Genomic DNA, 24,119 nt, shown 5'->3' on the forward strand with positions numbered 1-24,119 from the left:
CTCTCCCTCTTTGGCTACTCTGAAGTGAGCAACTGTCTTCTGCCATATCTCTGTCTTATCACCAATCCAGAAACAAGGGAGCTAGGTGACTAAGGACAAGCCCGAGAGCCAAATATCTCGTTAAGTTTTGTTTTCTCCATCAATTGCCACGGAAGGGCCAGTATGGAGCTGGTACCAACAAGTGAGGCAATGACTACAGCATGTGCTCCAGAAGCCTTTGGAACTAGTTTGCAAGAGTGATTTACAGCAGGTTAGAGAAACCTCTTAGGACAGGCTTAGAAATGCTGAGTGTTCAGAAGCCCAGGATGCTGATAGGAATGCAAACTGTAAGGATTGCTCACAGCGTCAAGTGAAAATGAGGACTCTAGGGAGTTAGACTACAGGCTATTAATTTCACATTCTAGAAAAAGTAATTAATTTCAATTGTCTACATTTTGCTTATGCCCTGAGACTTTGTAGGAAGTGAAATTGAAAAATGACAGACTAAATAGTGAAGAAACTGCCAGGCTGTGGCATGGGTATTACGAGCTGCTTTTAGCCACCTTCACAGTAGGAGTTAAAGCAAAAAGCAGAAAAGAATTAGAAAACCTTGCAGTTTGACTGGAAAAGCAGGACATTCAAAGATGGTGTGGCTGCCAATTAAGAGTAGCACCATTAAAAGCAAGCCCCATACTTTTGTATCATGACAACAGGAAACTAGCTCGGGCTATCCACTACAGGCTCAAAGGGATCAAGGTTATAACTCGAGTTTCCATCCAAGAGCTCCAGAGCTGTTTGCTCAGGGATGCCTCATCCACCCACAAAGGCACACAGGAGCAACTGCAGCCATGGGCCAGCTGTGCCTCCGTTACTGCTCCTGCTGGCAACAGTGCTTCCTGTCTGGTTTTGCAGACACAGGGGAAGCATAAGTAGTGGAGTCCTGGAGGCTTCTACCCACCTCTGATAAGGAAGCCAGAGAGGCCAAACAATATAGAAGGATTAGGATCCCTCGCCACTGACAGGTGGACGAATGAAGCTGAGCAAAGCCAAAGCTGTGATGCACACACCAGGTGGCAGGGGAAAGCCGCCAGCAACAAGCAGAGCCAGCCCCAGACAGGCCACATGAACTGCAGCTGACAAGCCACGGGATAGAGCTACCTAACCCACTTGGGGTCTACCTTGTACTTTGTGCCAAGTACCGTGATACACTTCTTCCAGCAAGGCCACACTTCCTTAGCTTACCAAAACAGCACCAACTGGAGACCAAGTATCCAAATGCCTAACCAAGACTTATGGGGGACATCTTATTCAAACTAGCACATATTCTCCCTAGATAGCCCACCCTATAACTCACTTATGTAGTGAGTCTGCACTGAATGCACTATCAGGTGGGGTCACTGGGTGCATGTATTTGAAAGGTGTGTCTTATTCCTGGCTGCACCTCCGTACTCTGCTCTGCCTTACTATGAACAGGAAGGGAGCCCCGTGGCCATGGCTGACACCTCTGAAATTACATGCCACAGTTAAGTCCTTCCTCAAGTCTTCTCAAGTATTTTGTCACTGTGATGGGAAGTGGCTAACACACTATCATAGAGTCTACTTCCAGGAGCCAGCTTCTGAACCTGACTTTATTGAGGCACCGGCCAAGGTTTCCCTGCAATGCACTGTATATATTATCTACTGATTTAGTGTTGCTTTCAGAAGAAAATTGCTATTCTGGGACTCATATTTAAGGTGGGGGGGAATACAGCAAAAAAAAATACTATCCTTTCACACAAACATGGATAGGCAGAGAACAGCTTGTAACAGTCCTGGACTGAGCCCATTTTACCACTGACACGGGCTGTCCCTGCACTGCCACACTCTGTCCTGTCTGGACACACTGGCCCAACAGGCGGCAGTGGCCGGACTGTGGACAGGTTCCTGCTCACTGACTAGAACCCCTTTAGACCGATGACTCAGGCAGTAGAGGCATCCTGCCTAATCTGTCCACTGGAAGATGCAGGTAGCTGCCGAGTCATCAGTGTATAAACTGGAAGCATCAAACCCAGCAACAGCATTCACACTTCAAACAAGTATTAAGAGAAAAAAAAAATGTGTATGAAAGTTCACATACAATGACGATTCCTTCACTGATGGGAAAATCCAAAGAGAACGTTACTCTGGTTTCCCGTAACTCTTGGTTCTAGGGCAGAAATTATTCTCTAGTGTCAGCAGGTAGTCCATGACTAGGCTATGCTTCCTGGTGGAGGAAATGGACTTTTGTGCCTTTCCTGTGGTGGGGACCATCTGAAGGTATAGCTATCTATCCTTTCTGCCCTATTTAATAAGGCAAACTACTGAATCTTAGGAAGACTTTCATGATTTTACCAATGGTGACGAATAGAACATGGAAGCAAAACTCAGGTGAGCAAGAGTAAAGATCTGCTTTACCCAGTAAGGTGGTGCTGTCCACTCGCTCAGCATCTGGGAAGAAAGGAAACAGTCAGCAAAGCCAAGACTTGGAGTACTCCTCCTCCTCAGGCCTGGAATGATGGCAAAGGCCACCCGAGGCCATTCACTGCTTCGGACAGGCTTCTATGCCAATTGCATCACATGCTAGCCATGAAGCCCTGCCTGTGTCACTCCCTTCTTCACCTGGCAGGATGGATAAAAAAACTCGCTGCATGACCATGTGACATTTCTGGGGCTGGCCTGCACATGCAGTGAGGCATAGTACCCACAAGTAGCTAATGTCACCTTCATTGTCAGTAAGCAGTCTCGCCCATCAGGAGAGAATACAAATACAAATTTCCTTCATGGCAGGCACAGATGGAAACCTGAGTCCATTCAGCTGCAGGTCCTGGAAAGGGAGCACCAGTGGGGATGAGAAGCAGCTCAGCCGCTTCCTCTGGGTACCCACACTCAGTGTCTAAGTGCTGTTCTTCCAGGGAGTCATGGCTGGGGAGTCTCAAGAGGTGGCAGGCAGGACAGAGGTGGGTAGGGTGAAGGAGGTCTCTGAAGATCCATGCATACAACTGGTACCAAGATATTTTTGTCTGTGTGAGTCCGGGATCAAATACAAGCTTCAAAGTCCTGGCACACACCTGATAAGCATTCACCTTTCTTAGCTGATATCATCTTAGTAACAACACATACTGATACTAAAAACTAAGGGCAGCTGGCCACGGTGTGCACTCCTTTAATCCCAGCACATGGGAGGCAGAGACAGGCAGATAGATCTGTGAGTTCCAGGCCAGCATGATCTACATAGTGAGTTCTAGGATAGCCAGAGCTACATAGTGAGACCCTGGCTCAAGAAAACAAAATGATACACTAATAAGCACAATAATGTAAAATTCGTAGTTGTGCACAGCACAGCTCTACAACATGAATTCTCTGCTCCCACTCCCAGTTACAAACTGACTACAACTCTAATTACACACCTACTCACAATTTAAATCGGCCAACTCCACTAATTACGTTCCAGCAGCTAAAGGGCTATAGTGTCGCAAACTCATGGCTGCTGTACTGTGTCTCTCGCTGGTCTCTGCTAACCTTATTCCACCACCTGGTGAGGCTCTGGGTTTCCCGTTACCATGAAAGGGCAGTCAGCACAGAACTTTCCTTGCTTGCTGTCATCTATGTTTTATGAATTCAAAGCCATTGATTCCCTTATGTAAATGGGACTCCGTCAGTATTTCCCATTATTGTGGTCTTCCTGGCAAAGCTGTGACTCACCAGAAAGGCCAAAGAACACAAATGAGATAGATGTGTGTTGTGCTTCACACTACAAAGAGATGTGCTTTCAGGAAGAAGAAAAAGGAAAAAAAAAAAAAAAAAGTCAATGCCGTCATAAACTTTTCCTGTGCCAAGTTTTAGCTTTTAAAATGTAGTGACTACAACAGTGTGATGCAGCCATGATCATTCAGGCCTTTGCAGCCATTGAAGCAGGACATTCTCCCCAAGCATGGTTGGATACCATAAAAAGCTAAAATGATACGCTCAGGATGCGAGGCTAAGCACTGCACTCAGGGTCAGCCGCTTTGGACCCAGAGAAGAGCATGTCTGATTGCATGCGGGTTGATGCCCCAGGTCCCGCCTCTGAGAAAAAGGTATCGGACGGGTCTGATGCTCTTTGGGTGGATGACACCTAAATGAACATCGGTACAAAGTCCCAATTTATTTCTGATATCAGAGATCAGACCTCTACTCTTGCCTGATGCGTCTAAAACAAAAAGGGGGAACTGTAGAGAGCTGCGGAATGCTATGCCTTAAAGATGGAGCTGGTTTCCGCCTTCCACCTTCCCGATGGTGAGTGCTCTCTGTCACGAACAACTCCACATTTGGCTAAGGCAGAGGATCTGGCTTGCTTCCATGTATGTGGACCTATCTGCATTGCCCCCGTGGCACGCCTGGGTTGGCTACCCAGAGGCTATTTAAGCTGTGGGCTGGCTTTCCCCGGGGTCCGAGGATTGTTCAATGTTCCTGAATAAACTGCATTGAAAAAAAAATAAATAAATAAAAATAAAAAATAAAATGTAGTGACTGGCTAAAGGGATATGATATTCACATGATTAAGGTTTAACTATGACAACCAATGAAACTGGCCTGAGAGCTTTTCTTGGCTACGCTAACCTGAAACATAATCGGGTGCCCCACGTTTGTGGGCAGAAGCCTCAAGTCCTTCTTACATATTGCCACTATCACACCAATCGCCCCATTTTCTACTTTTTAAATTCAGAGGCATTAAAAAAAAATCACTGGGTTGGTAAGTTTTATAGTATGAGAGGAGGAACAACGGAAGAAGAACCCATGGACGACGCTTGGAAGGTAATGACAGAACTCCACACCTGGACTTCGCTGTTTGCAGATCTGAGTGGCAAGGTCTTGCACATATCCGGGGAAAAGGTCAAAACAGTCCCCATAGGACACCACTTTAATTCCATGCAAAAGCATATCTGCTTGATGCTTAAAGAAATGGTCTTCATTCTCCTTGAGCACTAACATGTAGTGCTCTAAGTCCACCTTATTTGGCACTGAGTACAGGAAGAGAGCTTGGAATATCTGGTCGCGCAGGGTCTCTCCACAGCCCACGAACAGGAATGACTTGGTTCGGTACAGGTTCTGCAGGACTTCCTGGAGAAAGCCAGTAAGCAAAGGAAAACACCTCAGTGAAAGACAGCAGGAGTTGGCAATTCACATAAGCTACCTCTGTGTTTGTTCACATCCTATCTTGTACTCACCAGGCTTCCCAAGAGCCATCCTAAGGAGCTCTGAAAGGCCACAAGCGCTTGATATACTCAGGCCAACCCCATGCCGTGATCTGTGTAACCTAGGGTGAAGTTAGGCTGAGACCATCTCTCAGCTAGGACAATGAGAAGGAGCAGAAGCAGGGGACTGGCCCAGTCTGGATGTGCCTCACAGTGAGGACAGCCTATGGTACACCCATGCCTCACCAACTCAACTCAGCCAAGTCAACGCCTAGACTTATGTACAACCTTAAGTTACTAAAATATAAAACAAGAGCATTAACATGCTCTCCACTACGCTGGGCGTGGTGTTTGTTCTTTCTAAGGAAGAACATGCACACCTCCTCCTTGAGTAGCTGTGCCCTGAGCATCTATTCAAAACGCAGTGCCATAGCAGGACCTAGAGATGTAGCTACGAACAGGAAACTCTGGCCCTGTCCCCGGCAGCCGTGTGGAAGGCGTATTACCCAGAGGACCGTAGTGCCTGGGAAACACTCAGACTACACCCAGATGGCTGGTTGCCACCATCACTTCCACAGAACAGGCACCCAAGGCCTACGGAAATCAGTCTTACCATGACTTCTGGATCTTGAGTGACATCTTTATAGCCCGATGGATCTAGTACCATCCCACAGGGGTCTGTGTACAAGCCATGAATATGAAGAACTCCATACTTGATGTGACCTCTGGCCCACTGAAGGACCTATCAAAAAGCAAACCAAGACAAGGAAACACCCTGGTGTTATTTTAAACAAGACACAAGAAGAAAACTATCTGAAGAAGTCACCATTCCCGCTCATTATGCCTTTACCCCAGAAACTGTTGCCTGCAGCTGCCCCGCCCCGTCCTCAGCAAGGCCTTCTTTAAAGTGTGTGTGGAAGGAGCTCTCTGCTCTCACAGTGATGCGTGGGGAAGGGACCTTCCTAGGTTACGTGCGGCCAACTGGTCTGTGTTGTGGTGGGGTTGCTGCCGGGTCTGTTGATGTTTTACGGCGCCCAGATCCTCCTGCACGTGCGCTATGTGAGTGTTCTGTCCCCAAGCTCCAGTGCCAGCTCTGTGACTTTCACATTAGCAGAAATAGACAGAGAAAGGGCATTTATCAACCAGGCCCCTGCACTCACTTTAGTTCAAATTACAGAGCCAAGCAGCTGACAGGACACTCTCCATGTCTGTGCGCCTCGTCACTCAGTGCGGCTTCTGCACCTGCTGGCTCTGCCGAGAGACTCACTGGGGTAGAGCAGCATGCAGACAATTCCTGCCCACAGCTGACTGTTCATTTCCACAGGTGTTGTCGTGCTCAACCACAGCCTGTGTCCACAGCCAACTCAGGACAGGCTACCACGGAGAGAACATGCACAACTCAGTGGCTGACAGCACAGGTGGCAATGTGAATCCCTAACGACCCATAAAATGAGCCTATCACCAAAAGCAAACATGCCAAGAAATGGTCCGCAAAGTTCAACCCTGCTCAACCTCAGTGATAAGCAAGGAAAAAAAATTGGGATTTTTCACCTGACAGACAGGAATATACTTGACTGTTTTGTTTTGTATTTGAGACAGGTGTCCAGACTTGCTTCGAACGCTCAGGGTAAACTCAAACTCAAGGTGAGCCTCCTGCCTCAGCCTCCAACATGCTAAGATCCCAGGTATGCACCACCATGTGTGCTTGCTTTGTTTTTAATAACACCACTGCTGGCAAGGGACAGAAAATGGGTGTTCCCACACAGAGCTGGGGGTACAACTGCCTTCTCGCTCTAGAATTACAGGCCAAAATCACTTTAAATAAATCCTTGGGGGCACTTCTCCCTCAGAAGCCACTATCAGAAGTTCTTTCTCACTTTTCCTTAATAAATCCACAGTTGCTCTTTTTAAAATAAAAATAATATAGTTTGAATGAGAATGGCGCTCATAGGCTCATATATTTAAATTATTGGTCCCCAGTGAGTAGAACTGTTTAGGAAGGATTAGGAGGTGTGGCCTTACTGGAGGAGGTGTGTCACTGGGGATGGGCTTTGATGTTTCAAAAGCCCAACCAGGCCCAGGCCCAGTCTCTCTCTCTCTCTGCCTGTATTCCCCCTTACCTCTCCCCCGACCTCTCGCTCTGCCTCCAACACAGGGATCTGACATAAGCTCTCAGCTACTGCTCTAGTGCCATGCCTGCCTGCTGCCATGCTCTCTACCATGATGGTCAGAGACTCACTCTCTGAAACTGTAAGCACCCCCTCAAATAAATGCTTTCTTCTACAAGGTGCCTTGATCATGGTGTCTCATCACAGCAAAAGAAAAACAGCTTAGACAAATAGCTTAACGAAAACGGTCATGGTGGAATATGCTTGTAGAGCCAGCACTTGGGAGGCAAAGGCAGGAAGACTGCTATGAATTCAGCATTGTCTACTGTAGTAAATTATTTTTAAAAAAAGATGTTAGCCTATTTAATGTTTATTATTAGCCTTAAGATTATCATGGCGGTATTATTTAACCTACTATCATAAACAATAAGACACAGACACCTGTTAGATTTTAATTGTATTATTTACCTTGGGCCAGGAAGATAGTTCACCTATGCTGGCTCAATATCCTCATCATCCATCTCCCAGCCCCCATCCAATGCCATCCACCCTAATCCTCCTCATCTGGTCTACTTTCCATCCATAATCCCATGGTACTTACTTGTATTCTTTATCTGGGCCTTTTCACACCATTATTGGAGTCCTTCCTCTCAGCCTATGTGTTTTTTTCTCCACACTAACCCATGGTGGCATCCTCCTTCCTCCTCTCTTCCTGTCCATCTGTCTCCCATGATTTTCCTGTCCCGAAACCTGGAAACCTTAGCCACGCCTACCCATTCTGCCCTGCCCAGGTATAGGCCTTTAATCAACCAATCAGCTAATAATGACTTAGGCAGGTTTACACAACAGGGATTGGTTTAACCAGATCTTAAGGGCTAGGTCAGAACAACCCCCAACAGTCTACACAGTGGGCTGCAGCCCAGCTATATAGCGTAAGTATGTCTCAGAAAAGAAACAAAAACAGCTAATGGAAGCAAAGCACAGTGCTGTGCACCTGTAACTCCAGAACTTGGAAGCAGAGTGGATCCCAAGTATGAAATCTGCCTGAGCCATTCAGCAAGTCCCTAGCTCCAAAGTAAATATTAAGGGGAAAAAAATAAAAACAGGGTTGAAATGTCTGCATACATTGCAATCCCATTTGTACAAAAAAAAAAACAAAAAAAAAAAAAACAAAAAAAAAACCAACAAATCCACACTAAGGATTGTAGGTGCTTCCTTTTATACCTGCATTACTGCCCATATTGCCGTGGTGACCATTAATCAACAAATGCAGATAAGAAATGCATGCAAGGCACAGGACAGAACATGAAGAGAAAATATGATGGACAGCAGAGAGCATCACAAGAGGGGAAGGGCATGACCCCTGGTTGCTTGAGGAAAAGGCTGTGTGGCATCCGGCAGTACCCAGTGCCTTGTTTCAATGCAGGCCCCAGCAAGCTGTCCACAGCAATGACTTCTGAGCCTCCTGCCCACTCAGCCCTTACCTTCTTCTTGTCCTTCAAGTCCAGAGACTCCATGGGTTTGCTCTGCTGCTGCCCAAAGATCTCCAGCAGGTTGTCGTAGTTGGTAGTCAGTACCATGGTGCCCCTGTCCATCAGGCTGAGGATGGACTGCAGGACTACAGGGTTCTGGATGTGCTGTTCTAAGCTGTCAAAAACCTCCATCAGGCAGTCCTGGAAGAAGTTGGGCTTGGTGTCGCCTGTACGCTATGGAGAGGTAGATCAAGAGTTAGGAACATATGCTGAGCATGATGGAACGTGAGGCAAGAGCAGAAGCAGAGGCAGGTTTCTCTCTGTGGGTTTGAGGCCAGCCTGGTCTACCTTGTGAACTACAGGCCAGCCAGGTCTACATAGAGAGACCCTGTCTCAAAACAACAACAAACAGGAACAGCAGGGCTCGGTGACTGCTGTGACTAAGCAGCTGGCCCGCAAGTGAGGAGGCTCATTCTTACAAGAAGAAAGAATGAAGTCAGCCTCAGGGGAGGACAGCTCAAGTGCAAGGATGTAACTGCAGCAATAAATACCATGTGACATTAAGGTTGGAGGAATGTGTTTTCAAACGCTGATTTCGGTGCCTTGTGCCCTGGCATGGGTACTGTTATGAATGTTGAGTTATCTCCTGTAACCAGTGATGATAAGGAATGTTCCCCAATTATCCCTGATTGGCTAAATAAAGATGCTGAAGCCTATGACTGGGTAGAAGAGAGGGAGGCTGAGTTAATTTTAGGTGCCTGGGCTTGGGGTTGAGAGAGGAAGGGGAAGCAGAAGAGGTAACAAGTGGAGAAGCAGCAGCAAGGGGAGTGAAAGCCTGAAAGAGGAGAGAAAGAATAGAAGCCTATGACTGGGTAGAAGAGAGGGAGGCTGAGTTAATTTTAGGTGCCTGGGCTTGGGGTTGAGAGAGGAAGGGGAAGCAGAAGAGGTAACAAGTGGAGAAGCAGCAGCAAGAGGAGTGAAAGCCTGAAAGAGGAGAGAAAGAATCGCCATGAGGCAAGATGGACAATGAGCACATGGCTGTAAGAACAGACTGCTGCTTGGGAGTCATCAGATTGGCACGTGAGTGGCTTTTATGCGGCTTTTAAAGGTACTAGGACTAGAATGGCTCAGAACCTGCCCAGCACAGTGTTTACAGCTTAATAACAAATCATAGCCTGGGGAACTAACTGGGCAAAGAAAACTGCTGCCATATAATTTACTGTATTCATTAATTTAGAAAGAATAATTCAGAGAACCACTGCTCGGCTGAGAGTGGGCAGGTCAAGGAGGTTTCTCTGAAAACCAATGTCTAGGCAGAGACCTGAAGGATGGGGAGTTCTCAAGACTGTTGGAAGCAGACAGGAGCAAGCACAAAGGCACTGCAGTATTAGTGAAAATGGATCCAAGATCAGCAAAGAGCCTGTGTGTGGCTAGAAGAGGAGGGGGGATTAGAAGGGGAAGTCAGAGAGGTGACCCCGAACCAGGCCATAAGGCACCATTGAAAGCCTCTTCTTTCCAAGTAGGGCAGGGAGCTAAGAGCAGTGAGTGAGGAGAAGAGGTGACGGTAGATAGCTTTGCCAGAAGACTGGGTTGAGCTGAACATGAACAGGGGTCAAGAGGCCCAAGAATAGCCCTAGCCTAGGCTTCCTACAGCAGCACTCAGTGTCAGTCAGTACGACCTCAACAGCCCACAAGTCAAGACAGAGCCACCAGACAAGCTACCCATAGGCCCTCCTTCTCCTAGGAGGCAGCAGGCACCTCATACTGAGGCTACTCTCCTGAAGTGCCTGCTAACCCTCAACCTTCTCCATTGTACGGAACTGCCTAATACAACCAACTCAATACCCTTTAGAATGGCTCACAACTTCCACCACCTCAGCTGGTTCTCCTTGGGAGGGTGGAACAGTTACAAGGGTGAGGAGCATCAGGTGGAGCTTCAGACACATCTCCTGACCCACAGTGATCGACACAATGGCCTCTCCTGGCATAAGCCACTCACCCTCGATGCTGCCTCGCCATCCCACAGGTTTCCCCAGCCCAAGGGTAAGCCCTCATCTTCCTGTATAAAGGCTCTACATCCTCTGTCTACCAAGGGCCAGAGAGCAAATCTGTTAGGCCACAGTTCCTACTGCAACTACTCTGGGCATGAAAAGCCATAGATGATATGGCAGCAAGAGGGTATGGCCACATGCCAACACAACTTTATAAAAACGGCTAGCAGGTCAGGTTTGGCCCAGCCCCTGCCTACGATGGCAGCTATTCCTGACTAGCGGAACACCCACGTTTGGCTCAACCACCCAATGAAAACCCCCCAGCCTAAGAAGGTGAGGTAGAGCACTGGGCTGACAACAGTGACCTAGTGATTCCATGGGCAGGCGAGGGGCGACAGCCTCATCACTGCTCACTGGAAGGAGCAGGGGGAAGTCAGGCGGCTAACTGTACGAAGATAGGCAACTTCACCATGAGATGGCAGAGACCAGGTCCCCAATACCACTGAGCTCCTCCATGTGCCTGGGTTGCCTCCCCAGGTTTCACCGTAGGAATCAGAGTTCCTATCGCAATGAAAACACACCATCTGGGGTCTCTTTGGTCTTTTGGAGCCCCCAAAACCACTCCTGCCCTTCCTGCTGACCATTTCATGTTCTTATCATCTTCCCTTATGCTCACATCTCAAGTCTCCTCCTCTATATGCTGACTGCACATCTCCCGTGAATACAGACCAGTGAGAAACAGCCTCCTCCAGCTCCTCCCTTGCTTCTGTTCAGCACCTGCACTAGACAACACACCCACCCACCATTTGGCTGTGGCCTCTCTTTAACTGTCCCTTGCATCGCCAACTATGCTATGTTATTTCTACTGGAAGACAGACATTGACCTCCCACCTTAAATGTCTTCTGAGGACCAGCTGTTATCTAGAGTTATGACTAGCCTACTCAACCAAAGCACATTCACAGTGTCTCACAAACCTCACACTATATGGGAGCATGACAGCACCCAGAGCCAGCCAGCCTGTGGGAGCCACTGCTACAAGCTGCTCCAGCATCTGCAGGCAGCCTGATGTCAGGTTTAAAAAAGTGGCACCCTGCTGGGCATAGTGGCAGAAACCTTTCATCCCAGCACTCGGGAGGCATAGGCAGGAGGATCTCTGCGAGTTCAAGGCCAGCCAGGACTACACAGAGAAACTCAATTGTGAAAATTAGGAAAACAGCTGGATGTGATGTGGCACAGCTTTAATCCCAGCACTCAGGACACAGAGGCAGGAGATCTCCGTAAGTTTGAGGCCAGCCTGGTCTACAAAGTGAATCCAGGACAGCCAGGCCTCTGTGTAACAGAGAAACCCTGTCTCAAAAAACCAAAAACTAAAAAAGAAAGAAAATCAGGAAAAACAAACAAACAAAAAGCCCAAAAAGATGGTGTCCTGATAGGCTGAACACTAACAAATGAGGGCCTCTGCTCACAGAGGCCTAGTGTTCACTTCACACCCTCCCTCAGCCTACTCGAGAGCCCAAGGCTAGCCCCATGAAAGCTCAAGCGTTCAAGACTCACAGGTGACATCTTCCGGATCAGGTCATGGGCCACAACCAGCAGGTCCCGGTCCTTCGTCACCTTCCTCCGGAACTCAGCCACGTCCCCAGGGTGCAGGACCTCCAGCTGCTCTGCGGCCTCAATGACCGCCTCAATGCAGCTCCTCCAAGAGCAGAGCGCGCGGATTCCGGGGGCCACTGCTGCGCTCACGCCAGTCCCAATGACCAGGAGCAGGTCCTGCGGCTGCTTCCTAATGAGGCTCTTTAAAAACTTTCTGTTTAAAAACAAGGAAGGAGGAGGCCAACAGTCAGCTTGGAAGTACTTACTGCAAGCTTCCAGTCTGGAAACAGATAAGAGTGTTCAGGGCAAACATTTGTTCTTCTATCCACTACCAGGAGACAAAGCCCCTGTTGCCTACAGTGATAAGCAAGCATCTCTACAGGTAGCTGTGAACAAAGAGTTCAGCCCCTCTCCTCCTTTGAAGCTGCAAGCAGATGGTAAACACACACACACTGTGAGGACAAAGTGATCTTGCTGCGGTGACAGGCAAGAGAACTTGTGACAAGATGCAGGTTTTCTGCCTCCTAAAACCCGCTGCATTCCTCAGGGGGCAGCAGTTCATTCTGCATCACTTTCCAGTAAGTGGGACCTGCTGGCCACTCCCAGTCCTGTGGCCCTTCCCATCCTAATTCCAGGTTGCTTGGTTTGGAGGTGGGGCTCCGATGGCTTGAGCAGAAGGTCACTTTCCTGAATGTCTCTTATGTTGGGACAAACCATGGTGAGCAGCCCTGGGTTCCCCTCCAGCACCAAGCTACATTGCCCTGAAGACAGATGCTATGTTAAGTCAGAAAAACCCTGCATGAGTAACTGACTTTAAGTACCTGGATTTTTGTTCACTTCTGTTCGTTGTCTTTTCCGCTGACTCCATCTGTGAATCCTAAAGAGAAATACATTAGATGAGTTTCTACTTCCCAGATGAAAGATTGTTTTTTAATGAGTACCCTGGAAGACAGTAAAGGATGAGGCTGAAAGCCAACTCTCCGTTAGTTAGAATCCCCGAAAAATGCCATCTATGAAGATACACAGAAACAGTCCCTCTGCCACTGCTAACCCTGCCTGGCTTCCACTGGTCAGGCGCTCAGGTATCTCATGCCAGATAGAAAAGAAAGCATTCCCACAGCAGCCAGACCAAGCAGCTCTAATGAGCCAGCTCCATGCTGTGTGCTTTTCACCCTGGGAATGTCTCTCTAAGACAAACCATCTATAAGTTTTCCAATCCCCTCTCCTTTGATTCTAGAACTAATGTTTACTATAAACAAGGAACTGCACAGAGAACCTGGTAAGAAGGCCTCCGCCCCACCATCATTGAGAATTACAGTAGTATTTTCTCATTTTCCACCAGGCTTTTTACTGCTATGTTTCATGTCATATGCATCCTAGTTTTAGTCCCCCTGTGTTACTAGCAACTATTCAAAACTAAAAGTAAGCCACACACGTGGGACTATAATAGACTGGCGTGCCATCTTCACCAACTGCCCTCTACTAGTGCGAGATTCTAGAAGCATGGTGAGCAGCTTGTGTGCACAGCCTGTGATCACTCTGACCCTGTCTATGGAGGACCGCACTCTGAGCAGCAGAACCGCTGAGTTAAAGACACGAGCAGAGCTCGCCCGTGATCCCACCAGTGAGAAGGGCGGAAGCAGGAGGATCCCAAGTTAAGGGCCAGCCTGGGCCATGTAGAGAAACTTCACCTCAAAAATAGAGTCCTGAAACTCATCACACCCTGCAGCAGCACTGCCAAGGGGTCAACAGCGGCAGGTACCAACCCTGCCACACCTTCACCACACAGATGGAAAACCTTGGTCCGAATTCTAATCTCTATTCCTCAGTTAGAATTAGGTCACCAAAATAATCATCCAGGAGAGACCACAAAGCTCAGTGAGTCTCTAAGTTGCACCTTCAGGCTGGAGAAATGGGATCCTGCAGTCACCCCTGAAAACATTCACATGCATCCACCCTCCCACCTTGGAGGGGAACACTCACAGCTTGCACCAAGGTCGCCAACGGTTCCTGACCTTTCCTCAGTGCTCAGACACCAGTCTGTGGGCCCAGATGGAAAGCTGGCAGAGGATGCCACCTGCCCAAGGGAAAGAAGGGCCGGGGAGTGTGGCTGCCTACTCACTGCAGTCACCAGGCAAGGTCAAGTCTTTTGTTTTTGTGAGCTATTAGAAATTTTCTAAGGCAGGTTACACGTAGTCTATTTCACAGAACCCCACCACTGTGAACGGAAGCGCCGTGAATGCCACCCCCAAGCGTCCAATGAGCCCATACATATTCATCATTCTGTTACCAACCCTGAAGTGCAGATTTCCGCTAACTGAACCCAGTTCCAAGTTCAGTTCTGTCTGAAGGGAAAGTGCTCTGCAAACCCAACTGCTGGGCCAGGCGGCTGGGCTGTGCCCACAGCAGAGACCAGGGGCCGAGGCTGCAGGACAGCACTGAGAGATCCTGCTGCACTTCCCACTTGAAGTTAACAGGAGCACACTCTACATCTTCAGGTTCTGCCTTCCTGCCTAGGGGAAAGGCCTTCATCTCGGCCGGCTCTAGCCAGCACTTTACAGACGACTTCAAACAGTCACTGGCAGCCAGTGTGCCTTAGAAGTGAAACAGCGTCAACTGCTACCAAGTAAAGGACCTGAAAATTGTCTAGTTCCTTCCTACTGTTCAACTGCTTTTCGCTCTCTGACATCAGTAGGTTATCACAGTTAAAATCCAAATGTGTACTTAGACCTCCGCAAAGTAACACAAAAACAAGTGATTTCAGTTCCCTAAGAGAACAAGCGACACTCACGGAACAGAAGAGCACCCTGCCCTGGGCAGGCGCTGTGGGTGGGTCCTGCGTGGCTCTGCAGCTGCCCCGCTGCCCGAGCTGGGGGGTCTTGAGAAGTCTCTGCAGCCAGCACTTACACCTCTAGGGTTCCCACCTCAACAGCAAGAGAGCGGCCTCTGGGCTTTCAGACCGCTGTGGACCTCTATGGAACAAAGCAACCAGCAGGGGACGCACAAGACACACTCAGCACAGGAACCATGCTGGGAAGAGCTGCATAGCTGCCCATATTTAGCCATTTACAGTTCTTTATAACACTACAAGCTTAAAGACATTACCTCATTTCCTGTTTTTTCAGTAGCCAAAAGATCAGAGCCAAACCTCATAATTATCCAGAGACTGCCTAAAATCTCCCCTTTGTTTTCAAACCGAGGCCCAAGTGGGAGATTTGCCCAGCCTCATTTCTCCCTAGAAGTTTCAGAAGGCCAGTCTACCTCTGATGTACCAGTCCCTTCTCAACGGCCACTCCTTTAAGCCAATCAGATGCCAGACAACAGCAACAAAACCCTTCGGAGGCCTCTCAGATACTGCGGCTTTCCGTTTCCTAGGTGACCATGTCGTCACCAGTTTGCAGACTCAAAGCCAAGTCATCATAGCAACGCATTTTTCATAAAAACCTACCAGTATTTTCTAAATGTAAAATCAGGCCCAAAGCAGATACTGTCCTTTTTATCCAAAACCTTCAACAGTGTCTTAGCAGAATGTTTTGTGCCTAGAATAAGAAATCACAACTATTTAACAAATGAGTTCTGCAGTAGCTAGGCTGCCTTGATTTTTTTTTTTTTTTTTTTTCTTTTTAATCCCAGCACTAAACACATGTTCATCAAGGGCTGGAGAGACGGCTCAGTGGTTAAGAGCATATACTGCTCTTACAGGGGTCCTGACTTTGTTCCCAGCACCCACACTACCTGGCTCACAACCATCTCCAGCTCCAGGGGATCTGATGCCTCTGGCCTTCATGGGTGCCTGCAATCACATGCACACACTCTCACATTGTCACTCACCTATTTTAAAATAAAGAAAATTTAAAAACATTTAATGTTCATCAGCATCCAAAAGGTGACAGACTACAGAAGAGGAATTGGTCACCTTCAGAGAGCTGTGAAGCAGAACCCCACCTCCGAGCCACCATCCACAGCTCACTGACACTTCCCATCAAGCCTTCAATACCCACACCCCACACACAGGCTCTGATAGTTTGTGAGTTCTTTGGCCACAGCATACCAGCATATGGGATAAAAGTGGAAGTTTGACAATCTACGCTGCCACAAAGATCAGGGGAGAAAGAACAAGTAAGAACCGTCCATGAGAGTGGCCATGAAGCTGGGAGGGAAGGGCTGATTATTAAAAGTGACATAACAATAGCTAAATTATCCCTCTCCCACGGCAAGCACAGTGAATCAGAGTCCAAGTCTATGGGGGCCTTGCTTCAAAGACTTAATTCTGCCAGGCGTGGTAGCACACATCTTAATTCCAGCACTTGAAAGGAGGAGACGGACTCTGTGAATTCAAGCCAGCCAGTGCCACACCAAAGTACAGGCTTTAAGTACAAAAATGGCATGTGAGGTGCTGTTCCAGTGCAGTAGCACAAGGCTTACACGGGAGGCTCCAAGCCCTGGGTTCCAGCACCTCGCACACAAAAATCCTGCAGGAAGATGTACTGTGTGGCTGTGTGATTCAACCACAGGGAAAGAAAGGTGAACTCAGATACTCAGAGCCCACTCCCTGCTCCCAGCAGGCGGGGCAGGCAGCACTTACACGGCAAGTGGGCAGTAGTACCTCCAGGACAGACCTCCGGATGACAAGAGATGCAGCTCACTGGCGGAGTGTGCCTAGTATGCCCTACGTCCCATCCCCAGCACCACAACAACCAAGCGCAGACCTTTAACTCACCTGCAGTCAGCCTAAAATGTGACAGGAAAAAAGGACCCCTTGCAGTCAGACGGGACTGGTGCAGCCAGAAATCGGAAGATAATGACACCATGAACACAGGTGTCACTACAGTGGTTACAAACAGTGCCACACTCATGCTGATATATAACTAACCCTGCAGGGGCTAAATAGGACTCACTTGTCTGGAAATGCTGACTGAATTTAATCCATGCAATTAAAATGGACCCTGTCTTAGTCACTGTTCTTTTGCTATAAAGACACCATGACCAAGGCAACTCTTATTTAACAACAACAAAAAAAAAGCATTGTATTGGAAGCCTATGTTCAGTTTCAGAGATTTAATCTATTATCATGATGTGGGGAGCATGGCCGAATATGGCACTGAAGAGTATGGCACTGCAGAGGTGCTGAGAGTTACAACCTGACCCACAGGAAAGACAGAAAAAAAAAAAAAAAGAGGGAGAGGGGGAAGAAAGGAGAGTGGGACAGAGACAGAGAGAGACACACCGGGCCTCACATACACTTTTGAAACCTCAAAGCTGACCCCAGTGACACACTTCTTCCAACAAGGCCATACCTCCTAATCTTTCTCCCTGCAGTCTAACCTTTCAAATATAGAAGTCTGAAGAAGCCATTCTTTTTTCTTTTAATTTTAATTTTTTTCTATTTATTACAGTTTATTGACTTTGTATCCCAGCTGTAGCAACCTCCCTTACTCCCTCCCAATCCCACCTGCCTCCCTCATCTTTGACACTAGCCTATCAGGTCTCATCAGGACTGGCTGCTGTCTTCCTCTGTGGCCTGGTAAGGCTGTCCCCCCCTCAGGGGGAGGTGATCAAAGAGCCAGCCATTTTGTTCAAATCAAAGATAGTCCCTGTTCAGGGAGCCATTATTATTCAAACCACCTCAGACCCAAAGGCCTAGAGGTCCTCAAAGCAGGCTAACATGAAGTATGGTGGCCATTCCTTTAATCCTAGCTCTGGGGAGGCAGAGGCAGGAGGATCACTTCAAGTTTAAGGCTAGCCTAATCTACATAATGAGTTCCAGGGCAGCACAAGACCTTAACTCAAAAAGCAAGAGAGAATGGGAAATTGGACTCTGCCAGTTGTGTTCCCACTCTACCAAGAGAAGAGCATCTTCCCAGCAGGCTCCTGCCACCGTCTGCTGAGCCCTCAGACACTGCAACTGATACAGGCTGCTCGCCTCTCCCGATTTCTGTTCCTTGACGTCCAGTCTTCTTTCTCCCAGCCCCGTGGTTCCTGTGTGGACCTTAGCAGAGATGGGGAGGAACACAGTGCTGTGGCAGAAATCGCTGGCAAGAATGTGGCCAGTATACCCAGCAGCACAAAGAACCAGCTGGGGTCTGGGTGGCAGACAGATCTCAGGTGAGATGGATCAGCAGGACTCCATCTACTCAACTCCACCAACTGCACACGGAGCAGGAAGGAACTTTAAAAAGGTGAAGTGCGCAGAACCACGAGGAACTGCAACCACCCAGAACAACACTGGGATGTGGCAGAAAAACTCAAAACTCCGTTCCTACTCAGCTCTACCACCCATGTCACTAGCTAGACCACTGCAAAGGCTTCTGGTGAGCACAGGATCTGAGAGGTACTTAGTGAAGATGCCTACAGGCTTCCGAAAGCTACCTGGGCACACCTCCAAGCGTCCAACTCTCACCATTCTCCAGGGCCATCCTACAACTATCACAGCAGAACCACTGGGGCTGCCAGTAATCCGGGAACTTGAGGATGAACTGTTTTCCAACTTAGAGAACAGAGGCAGGGTGACTGACTCTCACCTGTGAGCACTCAGGAGAATGAGGCAGGTGGATCACCATGAGTTAAAGGCCAGCCTGGACATAAGTAGCTTCAGTACTCCTCTGTGCCCCATCTCCTCCTCTCCTCCCCCAAAGACAACTAAGCATGGTTACTCATGTATCCCCTCCCCCAACAGAGAGCCAAGCATGGTTGCTCATGCCTGTAATTTTAACAATCAGGAGGCTTAAGCAGAAAAAGATACCAGAAGTTTAAGGCCACCTGGTCCACATATTGAACTCCTGGGCTACAAAGTGAAACCCTAGCTCAAAAAAGTAACAACAGGGCTGCCGGGAAGGCTCCATGGGTAGAAAATCACTTGCAGCACAAGAACTAGGACCTAAATTTGAATCCCCAACACCCACTTAAAACCTGTGTGTGGCTATGTGGGCACCTACACCTTTGTAGGGGCAGAGACCAGAAGATCCCTGGAACTTGATGGTCCGGTCAGACACCCTGCCTTACAGGAATAGGGCAGAGCGTGATAGAGGAAGATATCCTTATCCTCCCCTGACCCCTGCAACACAAACACACACTTCAAAACAATTTACACAAGACACAAACCCTGACCTTGAGCACATGCTACCTGATCAATCACTAAAAGAACAAAAAAACCTATGTGCTTGTAATAATCAAAACGTAGTAATAGAGCCGGGCATGGTTAGAAAGACCTTTAATCCCAGCACTTGGGATGCAGAAGCAGGTGTATCTATGAGTTCAAGGCCAGCCTGGTGGTCTATATAGTGAGTTCCAAGACAGCCAGTGCTACATAAAGAAACTGTCTCAAAAACAAAACAAAGAAGTGCTAACATTGTCTTGAAAGCAGTGGTCCCAGGATGCTTAAGTATTTGAGCCCAAACTCAGAAATAGAGAGACCCTGTCTCAACACCTCCAAAAAAGGCAGAGGAGGAAAATGATTCCACAAAGTTGTCCTCTTACCTCTGTTTACACTGTGCCATATGCGCTCACAAACAGCAATTTAAAAATATCAACAAATTCTAAAAAAGAAAAGGCAAACAACCCCATCAGTATGAAAACCAAAACACTTAAGTCCACAGTTCCGTCAAAGGACAGCATTCCTTGAATATCCAGACATGTTGGCACACTACTCCAATGAGAGATAGAGGCAGGAGGATTAGAAGTTCAAAGTAATCCTCAGCTACATAGTAAGTTAAGGCCAGCCTGGGTTTCATAAGATCCTGTCCAAAGAACAAAACAAAAACATTGCTGCATTTAGGGGGAAACATGAAGCACTTTGAAGCACGATCTCATTTCCTCCTTTCAGTGAAGTGCCAACATCTCTCACCTAACACTGAGTCCACTCCAGAGGCAACCACGACGCTGCTGAGTCTTGCCTGGATTCTAACACCAGGGTACTGGGATGCCAAAGGATACATGGGATGTTTCCCCAGGAACCTGCCACTAACAGCACTCACTGTTTCAGTCCGCCCATCAGAGGTGACATGTGTAACACAGGTATTTGTATTATCTAATAAGTCGGTATTGGTAAAAACACCCAAACTGCGCCCAAATGATTTCCCCAGACCCGGAAGATGCAGAAGAGCTATTCCATAGAGCAACTTAAAATTGCAGAACTGTAGTGTTGGTGGGGTTTTGAGGTTTATATAATGCCAAATGCCCCCTTTTTTTTAATTTTTTTTTTTTTTTTGAGGTGAAAGTTGAGACTCTAGTAATTTGGTCAACATCTCCCCAGGCATTAGGAACAGCTATAACTCATTCCTGGTTTGCATCCCGGACTCCTTTTACTATACTGACAGTTGGCTGTTCTGTTTTGCCTGCTGGCCCTCTGCCATTCCTCAGAAACACCTCAACGGGCCGCTGGGATACACAGGGATGCTGGGATACACAGGTTGGAGGGAGCTGCCCTGACGGCTCTGTCTCCCAGCTGCCTGCAGTAACCTTAGCAGAATCGATAAGGAGAGCTAAAGGAGAAGGGGTGTGGCCACTTCTCCAGGCTCCAGGCTCCAAGCTGTGGAGGAAGGAAAGGTACACAGAAAGGCCTGGCCAACAAAGTGTGTGCTGGGCTACTTATATCCGGGGCAGCCTTCCCTGTGGCTGTTCCCTGACATGTGAAAAGGGAAGAGTGTGTGTTCCCAGGTGGCCAGAGGCATTCAGTGGGACAACATTAGAGCAACCTACAGAGCATGATACCCATGACCCCTAGATTTAATCCATTAAATCTGAGTTTCAGTCCCATCACTGTAGGCATACTCTAAAAGCCTGTCAGCCATGTGTGGCTGGTGTCAGAGGGCTGTGTTGGCCACACAATGTCCTCCTGCACTGGGCTAGCTCCAGGTCCCTCTCCCAAGTCCAAGCTTCATCCATTGTTCTTCTACACAGTATGTCACACCTTAAAGTGCTCACCCATCTGGACACTGACACCTCCTGCTCCTAGCTTCAGTTCCTCCAGTCACACAGAGAGGACAGTACTGACACATCTGAATGTGTCTCCCTCAGCCCCTTTCCGTTTCCTTCAAGACTTCCCTGATGGCTTCTAATAACCAGACTTCCATTCCCCTGTTGGAAGCACTGTGTCTTCCACTCTGGATAGCACACACAGCCATCCCAGTGAAGCTTTAAGGAGACCGTGAGCAAACAGATAAGATCTCACCTAAAAAAAAAAAAAGTTCCCAAGTCAGCGCCCCAGGCTCTGAGCCTGGGCTTTCAGAAGTTTAGTGAAGCCCTAGAGGGCTACTAAAAAACGCACATCACCTGGGTCCAAGTCACTCCCACCTCCTGTGGTCTGGCTTCCTACAAACAAGCCTGTACCACAGCTGAAGTGACCACTGGCAAAATACATAAGCCAGGACTGGGGAGATGGCTCAGTCAATCACCTGAATTGTAAACATAAGGCCTGGGTTTAATCCTCAGAACTTAAAAAAAATCACATTCACATGTGTTGGTGTACACTGCTGAAACGGTGAAGACAGGCAGGTCCTTGGCCAGCCAGCCTGGCCTGATTGATAAGTTCTAGGCCAATGAGAGACCCTGCCTCAAAAAACCATATTGAGCAGGACCTGAGGAATGACACCCAAGATTGTCTTTTGACAGGGTGTCCCCTGTCCCCAACCATGTCACACACCCAGACACACAAACAACAAAAATATAAGCTACTTTACTCCTCCATAAGCCCCTCAGTAGCTTCCATTCCCCTGAATGACCCAGGCTTCTTGTCAGCATAAGCAGCTCAGTGTAGGTTCTGGCTCAGGCCCTTTGCTATCTCTCCCATCATGGTCTCAACTGGGAACAGTTCCCTCACTGCCCTTCACCCTACCTTCCTTCCTTCTGTGGCTGGATCCCTGTCTACTCTAAAAAGCAGCACAAGCAGTAACTAAAGAAGGCCCAAGGGAGTGAGGGGTGTGGTATCTTCCTTTCCTATCATCAGTGCAAGGACATGGACACACACACGGATGGACACAGACACGGATGGACGGACACACACACACACACACACACACACGCAGGACAAAGCTCTGCGATGCACACCGTAAGGTCTCTAAGATCTGGTATCTGGCCTGCCTCTCTGACTTTTCATTCCTTCTGTCACTTTGCCTGAAATGATCCTCAACATCTCAAACTCTGGGTCTCCCCTGTTGCCTTTCACATTCCCTCCCTTCACCATAAACTATGCTCAAGAATCCCACCCTGGCTGCCTTTAAGGCCACTGCACTGCACATAACTGGCTAAGTGCCATACGCCCACTTCCCAACTGGACCTGTGTCCTCTGCCTCCAGCACCAAGCACTGGACCACATAGGGTTCCCACTCCCTCTTTAAAAATGTCTGACTCTTTTGTCTTTCACAATCATCGGGTCAAGCATGTTCTTTTTTTCTTCAGGGCACCAGACTGCCACTGTGTAGTAAGTCAGGAACTGTTTGTCAGTGACAGCAGCCTGAGGGAATGATAATCTTTGTTCTAGAGATTTTCAGGATAAAACGTGCAACCATCTGGCCCCAAACCTCCACCTCGGGGAAGACAGACACAGACCTCCATCTCCTTTGTAAGCCATCCCTAAATCAGTATCCCAGAAGGAGGGTCCTTGGGTTGCATATTCCCATTAACTGGGCCACTGTAATCAAGCCTTGCTCTCTTTGGTTGGATGTGTGTGATAGCAGAAACTACCACTATCCACTCATTGAGGGAACAGCCTCAAAGAGCTTTCACCAGCCCAACTCTCTCACTCCCAGGTGATCCCTCTCTCTACCATGGGTCGGTCCCACACTGGCCTCCATTGCACTGTGCACACAAACGCACACACGGAGCCTCACAATTCCACCTCCTCTTCGGTCATACATGATCCTCCACTGAACTGCCAGGTGTTTCTACTTTTTTCCTGTTAACATTTCACAAACCTCGAGATCACTCTAATAGAAGCTGCAAGGCTCTGTGGACCTCAAGTTAGAGAGGCAGGAGGCAGGAGCTCCCCCTAGAAGACCTCCACCCAAGAAAGGTTGGGAGTCCATGGACCGGGAGACCCCAGGAGGCTTTGGAGCGAGACCAGCGGGCGATCTGTTGGGCAACTGGCGCAGAAGGGGTAAGGGTCTCAGGCCTTGGAGACGCCAAGGTCCTCTGTGTTCTGAGTCTAGGGCAAATCTGGAGGGTTTGGGGTTTCCCGGGTGTGGAAGGTAATCCAGTCCACAGGTGGCCAAGGACGCGGGCAGCCCCAGGGATGTCGGGGACAGGGATCCCCAGGGCATCAGAAGGAATCAGGGTCTCCGGCGCCCAGGGCGGGTCCTGAGAGCTGGGGAGACGCGGGGCGCTGGCACCCAGCCCCGACCCGCCGCCTCACCTGCCGCGCCACGGAGACGCCAGTGTCGCTCGCGCTCTCGCCACCTCCCACCCGGGCCGCACCCCTTGGGCTGGGTGGAGCCGCCGGGCGGTGCGCCGGATGGCGCTGCGCGCGCACCAAGCGAAGCCTGCCGAGCCGAACCCGCAGCGCTCCTTCAATGCCTTCCCCCCGCGCGCGCGCACTCCCCGCGCGAACGTTCCGCCCTGAAATCAACGGCCCCGCGGCAACGGGAAGCCCCGCCCGGAGGGGGCGGAGAGGCCCCGCCCCGGCCCCGCCCTCAGAGAGGGTGCAACCAGACCCCGAGAACTGCTCTGCTAGGTACGCGCGGAGCCTGGTCTTAGAGACTGACGACCTTGGGGTGGGGTCTCACTGCGCTGCTTTGCGTCCTCAGTTTCCCCATCTGCACATCTGGATGGCCCTGCGAATACTCGGAGGG

The 24,119-nt window shown here is 48.9% G+C and overlaps 1 protein-coding gene across 8 annotated transcripts in view; it reads right to left on the minus strand.

The window, feature by feature from the left end:
• Positions 1-23,866, minus strand: part of Fam118a (family with sequence similarity 118 member A) — a 28,687-nt gene extending 4,821 nt beyond the window's left edge. Inside the window, exons 1-8 of one of the 8 annotated variants that reach the window (XM_060388895.1) lie at positions 23,684-23,803; positions 14,320-14,413; positions 13,158-13,213; positions 12,298-12,550; positions 8,764-8,985; positions 5,785-5,913; positions 4,812-5,097; positions 2,413-2,445 (exon numbers count right to left, since the gene is read on the minus strand). In XM_060388895.1, the coding sequence (XP_060244878.1) occupies positions 2,413-2,445; positions 4,812-5,097; positions 5,785-5,913; positions 8,764-8,985; positions 12,298-12,550; positions 13,158-13,204 (970 nt within the window). In that variant the 5' untranslated portion in view covers positions 13,205-13,213; positions 14,320-14,413; positions 23,684-23,803. Of the gene's footprint in view, positions 1-2,412; positions 2,446-4,811; positions 5,098-5,784; positions 5,914-8,763; positions 8,986-12,297; positions 12,551-13,157; positions 13,214-14,319; positions 14,414-15,127; positions 15,340-15,441; positions 15,679-19,812; positions 19,872-23,683 lie in introns of those variants that run through there. The other 7 variants (XM_060388897.1, XM_060388896.1, XM_021630865.2 and 4 more) reach the window with 7 other exon arrangements.
• Positions 23,867-24,119: the final 253 nt, after the last annotated feature.

The sequence above is a fragment of the Meriones unguiculatus genome, chromosome 8 (assembly GCF_030254825.1).
Source record: "Meriones unguiculatus strain TT.TT164.6M chromosome 8, Bangor_MerUng_6.1, whole genome shotgun sequence".
Classification (NCBI taxonomy): Eukaryota; Metazoa; Chordata; class Mammalia; order Rodentia; family Muridae; genus Meriones; species Meriones unguiculatus.